Raw genomic sequence first — 6,502 nt, 5'->3', positions numbered from 1 at the left:
GGCTTTCCAGTGGCCCATTGTGCACTGTATAGGTATATGTGTCCTGTGCCATGGCTTCGTGGTGTAAGGCATCCTGCTTAGGACTTGCTTACAGAATGTGCGCTAGTTCGAATCCTCATGGGGGAAGAAATTTTCTCATGAAATTTCGGCCAGTGTATGGGACCGTTGCCCTCTCAGCATTGTGATGCACTTGGGGATCAACGATAGGTAGCGAAAATCCGATTTCTCAAACCAGCTATAACGGCTGGGGGGATCATTATGCTAACCACACGATACCTCCATTCTGGTTGGATGATCGTCCACCTCTGCTTCGGCATGTGGACGTGAGGCCAGCAGCTGGCTGGTCGGTCTTGGACCTTCATGGATTGTAGCACCATGGATTTACTACAGGTATACGTGATGAAAGCCCAGGCCCGACGGCCTGTGTGGCATTCGTGAATTATTATACTATTATACAGAGGTGACCAAATTGTTAGACTAAAATGATTACATGTGCAACAAGGCAGTATTTATCAGCAGAAATAATGAACAAAAATATATTTTGCACCGAAATAATGAACAGAAAATTAAGTCTGGAGGTTACTAATATTTTGTGAACATTCCTTTTATCTTCATTAACATGTCAATTCTGTCAGGGTGCTGGAAATCAAAGCTTGACACTTTCTTTGAATATTAGCATCATTTAGCCAGATCTCAGACAGTGCTTCAATGAGTCCATGTTTTATTGTAAGCTTCTTTTTGTTCAGTTTCTTCTTCAGTATAGATCACAGATTTTCAATTGGGTTCATATCCTGCCTTTTTTGCAGGCCATGGGAGAACAGACTGTTGAATATCTTTTTGCAGTATATAATTAAAACCAATAGTACCAACACAGCCAGCCAAAATATATCCAACAGTTGTAAAAATATACTAGGAGATGTAAACAATCATATTTACATTATAGAGATTCTGAATTTTACTGATATTTGATATGACGCATTATATTATATTTCAAAGAAAAACGTCTTAGTGTAATAATTTGGTCACCTCTGTACCTCAACTCTAACAGACACAGGTCCCATCCCTAGACAAGTACTTACCTATAGCTCCAAGGTCCAAAACCCCAGGCCCTTCCTAATCAGCATCGAAAACCAGTATGACCCCCAAGGCTTCACCTCAGCCCATCTTTAACTATTGCAGATGATAGATTTAATGAAGGTAGGGTGGATAATTGTTAGTGGATGGATATTTGTGGAAAGAAACGAGAGTATTCCGAGAAAAAAACATATGCAATATCTGCTTTTGTATAAATTATGTAGAACTTATAAAACTAGGATATAAATAAAAATTAATAGATATAACTTTACCACTACTATCTACAGTAGAAATTTCATAGCCTAATAAAAATAATAATAATAATAATAATAATAATAATAATAATAATAATAATAATAATAATAATGATGATGATGATGATAGTGAAATTTCATCACAATTTAGCCAGGGATTGAACCTGACTCAGTTGAATGGAAAATCAACATGCTAGTACTTGAGCTGCAGGTGCGGCGAAATCTCTCATCACATCCAACATTATGAAAGCTATTAATTTTAACGACATAAAATAAAATGCGGTACTGTATTTAAAAATAAATTCCTAGGTAGTGGCAATGTTGACGCATTTTTATTCTCCTTGTTAAGCAAAAGCCACATAATATTAAAATATACATTTTATTACAAAGTACTGGTCAAAATAGCACTTCTTGTGCAGAATAATATGCCCACTTTAACTTAATATAACAAACTTCTTCCATGGCACTATGTTCCTTTCAGTGTAACACTGGCCTCCCTAATATAATAAAAACACACTGACAAATTTTTTCCTGCTTAAAAATTTCGAATGTCTCAATTAATTCCCCTTCTTTTCAGTGATTAGAAAAAAAAACACTACATGAACCAACCATTATTCGCAAAATACAAGCCAAAACACGAGACCAATTGGTAGTCTGTCACTAGATGCACATGGGAACAAATAGATATCCTGCCAGTAGACGCACATGGGAAAAAATTGGTGTCCTGCCACTAGACGCACATGGGAAAGAAGTGGTATCCTGCCACTAGACGCATATGGAAAAAATTGGTATCCTGCCACTAGACGCACATGGGAAAGAAGTGGTATCCTGCCACTAGACGCACATGGGAAAAAATTGGTATCCTGCCACTAGACGCACATGGGAAAGAAGTGGTATCCTGCCACTAGACGCACATGGGAAAAAATTGGTATCCTGCCACTAGACGCACATGGGAAAGAAGTGGTATCCTGCCAGTAGACGCATATGGGAAAAAATTGGTATCCTGCCACTAGACGCACATGGGAAAGAAGTGGTATCCTGCCACTAGATGCACATGGGAAAAAATTGGTATCCTGCCACTAGACGCACATGGGAAAGAAGTGGTATCCTGCCAGTAGACGCACATGGGAAAAAATTGGTATCCTGCCACTAGACGCACATGGGAAAGAAGTGGTATCCTGCCACTAGATGCACATGGGAAAAAATTGGTATCCTGCCACTAGACGCACATGGGAAAGAAGTGGTATCCTGCCAGTAGACGCAAATGGGAAAAAATTGGTATCCTGCCACTAGACGCACATGGGAAAGAAGTGGTATCCTGCCACTAGACGCATATGGGAAAGAAGTGGTATCCTGCCACTAGACGCACATGGGAAAGAAGTGGTATCCTGCCACTAGACGCATATGGGAAAGAAGTGGTATCCTGCCACTAGACACACATGGGAAAGAAGTGGTATCCTGCCACTAGACGCACATGGGAATAAAGAGGTATCCTGCCACTAGACGCACATGGGAAAGAAGTGGTATCCTGCCACTAGACGCACATGGGAAAGAAGCGGTATCCTGCCACTAGACACACATGGGAAAGAAGTGGTATCCTGCCACTAGACACATGGGAATGAAGTGGTATCCTGCCACTAGACGCACATGGGAAAGAAGTGGTATCCTGCCACTAGACGCACATGGGAAAGAAGTGGTATCCTGCCACTAGACGCACATGGGATTAAAGAGGTATCCTGCCACTAGATGCACATGGGAAAGAAGTGGTATCCTGCCACTAGACGTATATGGGAAAGAAGTGGTATCCTGCCAATAGACGCACATGGGAAATAAGAGGTATCCTGCCACTAGACACACATGGGAATGAAGTGGTATCCTGCCACTAGACGCACATGGGAAAGAAGTGGTATCCTGCCACTAGACACACATGGGAATGAAGTGGTATCCTGCCACTAGACGCACATGGGAAAGAAGTGGTATCCTGCCACTAGACGCACATGGGAAAGAAGTGGTATCCTGCCAGTAGACACACATGGGAAAGAAGTGGTATCCTGCCACTAGACACACATGGGAAATAAGAGGTATCCTGCCACTAGACACACATGGGAATGAAGTGGTATCCTGCCACTAGACGCACATGGGAAAGAAGTGGTATCCTGCCACTAGACGCACATGGGAATAAAGAGGTATCCTGCCACTAGACGCACATGGGAATAAAGAGGTATCCTGTCACTAGACGCACATGGGAATAAAGAGGTATCCTGCCACTAGACGCACATGGGAAAGAAGTGGTATCCTGCCAATAGACGCACATGGGAAAGAAGTGGTATCCTGCCACTAGACACACATGGGAATGAAGTGGTATCCTGCCACTAGACGCACATGGGAAAGAAGTGGTATCCTGCCACTAGACGCACATGGAAAAGAAGTGGTATCCTGCCACTAGACGCACATGGGAATAAAGAGGTATCCTGCCACTAGACGCACATGGGAATAAAGAGGTATCCTGCCACTAGACGCACATGGGGAAAAAAGTGTTATCCTGCCAATAGACGCACATGGGAATAAAGTGGTATCCTGCCACTAGACGCACATGGGAAAGAAGTGGTATCCTGCCACTAGACGCACATGGGAAAGAAGTGGTATCCTGCCACTAGACGCACATGGGAATAAAGTGGTATCCTGCCACTAGACAAACATGGGAAAGAAGTGGTGTCCTGCCACTAGACGCACATGGGAATAAAGAGGTATCCTGCCACTAGACGCACATGGGAAAGAAGTGGTATCCTGCCACTAGACGTGTATGGGAAAGAAGTGGTATCCTGCCAATAGACGCACATGGGAAAAAATTGGTATCCTGCCACTAGACGCACATGGGAAAGAAGTGGTATCCTGCCACTAGACGCACATGGGAATGAAGAGGTATCCTGCCACTAGACGCACATGGGAAGGAAGTGGTATCCTGTCACGAAAGAAGTGGCATCCTGTGGGTAGACGCACATAGGAATATATATCGTACCATACCTGAATGAACTTGTGTCCTGGTGTTAGATATAAATCAGGAAGAGAAGGCGTGTTGTCAATGAGAAATATTTTTTTGTATCTGTGTAATGTTGTACACTATTATGCATAGAGGAATTTCTGCTTGAAGGTTGTGTAATGTTGTACACTACTATGCATAGAGCAATTTATGGTTAAAGATTATTAGTTTTTCGTCAAATGTATGAAGAAGTCATAAATGTCATTTAATAAAAAGATGTACATTAATGCTCATTATATATTTTGAAGTAATGTGAGTATTTCACAGCAATAGCGATTATTTCTGCTGTGAAATGTCGATTGTGTTTTTTGAAAGAAAAGTAATTAAACTTAACCTTGGTAGAATTAGGTACTGTATATCAAATTTTTTATACATAGGCCTACATATACTGTATTAGACACATTTAAAGTAAAATAAATAATGGAAATGAATTGTTGACGCTTTTGTCTTGTATATGCGTTCTGTTTTTTTTAATATTTTATAAACTTAGATTGCCACAATTTTTTTATTATTTATTCTTCATTGTAATAATAGTTGTGTGTTCTGATGAATTCCCGACTTCTCGATACGTGTTTCTTGAACCTGTAATTGTAGAAGAGATTATTAAAATGGTTTCTTATTGATTACAGTTTTACTGTATCTATGAAATCTTTGCTAAATATAAAGTATTAACTCGTTTCTTCAGACATACTAAATGTTTAATATTCCACTTAATTTGCAAGTTTCATTTCCTTCAGCCTTATATTTTTTTTCTGAAAATATTGCAGGTTTATAATCATAACGATCATTCTTTAAATAGCCTACATAGTTGCTATTGAAATAGTTTTCACAGTTTATTTTATCCATCGATAAAACAACTATAAAAGCGTTGTAACATGTGCACAAATGTTTTGAAGTTGTAGAATACTTTTAATGATCTTACATTTCAAAATCGGAAGGAAATCGCGCAAGAAACTTGGAGGATGCAACAGATAACTTTTGTTCTTTGCTTATTGGTGTTAATTAAGACTGTGAAGGATGATAACTAGAGACGAAAATTCCATGCAAATGCATGTTGTTATAGGAATATAGGACATAGCTCAAACTTAGTACTTATCCATTTCATTACTTTCCGGTTCCAAATATGTGTACTTTTTCCGTGCATATTTGCATGTTTTGGCCTTTTTGGGGCTAAAAACATGCATAATGCATATTTAAGCAATTTTTAGCTTAATTGTGAATATAATGTACATTATATTCAGTTTAAATGCATGTTTGAATGATTTTGAGTGGAAATCTCAGTTTCCCGATTTTTATGTCCCTTATTTTAGCTTCAGGAATCAGGAAAATCAAAGGAAAAGAAAAAAACTAAATAAAAGAAAAATGAAATAAAATGTTAAGATTTTCACAATAAGATGTTTCACTGGACGGAAGTTCACTTTTACAACACTTTATCGATTACCCTCTAGAGACTGCGTGTCATAAATGGACTTATTACGTTGGATATTTTGAGAATAATAGAGAGAAAATATAGAGGGTTCAAGGAAACTGCCGACAATTTAGGTCAAAAGGAAGGTTGTAAACACACTCTCTTTCCCTTTTCCAGTACTAGTAGCGATTTAGATTCTTCTAAAATTGGAATCATTTGCTAAACTGTCTTTGCAGTGTGTGAACCTCGTAAGTGGTTAATGTGCTTGTTTATTCTGTTTGCGTATGTTAATGTGGTTCTAATATGCCTCCAATTAAAGGTTTCAAAAGTGTACTCTTTTCACAGTGGATTAAAGGAAAGGATTTTATTAGATCAAATGGGGATGTCGTATTATGCGATTGTTGCAGTAAAGAGATAGCTAAGCATTGCTATTCTGTTTCCGAATATTTTCTATTACAGTTTTCTTTGTAAAACCTTACAAAACTTCTTCAAAATAAACTGGACAGGGTCATAAACGCGAAACCGGACTGCGGATTCATTTGTTCAGTGAAGGTTATTTGTGGCGAAAACTTGAGTTTCACCTGACACTCACAAATATGTTCATTCAAGTTTTTTGCGTCCATAACTTATTGCAAGTAGAGAGGTCATTCTCTGCCTACAAAAACATATTGATTGACAAGCACAGGAACCTATTTAGAAATGTTGTTAGATGTTAACTGTGGGGGG

General features: G+C 39.1%; 1 protein-coding gene across 1 annotated transcript in view; it reads right to left on the bottom strand.

Moving 5' to 3' along the window:
• Positions 1-4,702: 4,702 nt before the first annotated feature.
• LOC138706348 (nose resistant to fluoxetine protein 6-like) overlaps positions 4,703-6,502 on the bottom strand; it is a 37,962-nt gene continuing 36,162 nt past the window's right edge. Inside the window, exon 14 of the mRNA XM_069835520.1 lies at positions 4,703-4,950. Coding sequence (XP_069691621.1) covers positions 4,877-4,950 — 74 coding nt within the window. The 3' untranslated portion in view covers positions 4,703-4,876. The remainder of the gene's footprint in view (positions 4,951-6,502) is intronic.

Source organism: Periplaneta americana, chromosome 9 (assembly GCF_040183065.1).
Source record: "Periplaneta americana isolate PAMFEO1 chromosome 9, P.americana_PAMFEO1_priV1, whole genome shotgun sequence".
Lineage (NCBI taxonomy): Eukaryota > Metazoa > Arthropoda > Insecta > Blattodea > Blattidae > Periplaneta > Periplaneta americana.
This window is presented reverse-complemented; position numbering and strand designations above follow the sequence as displayed.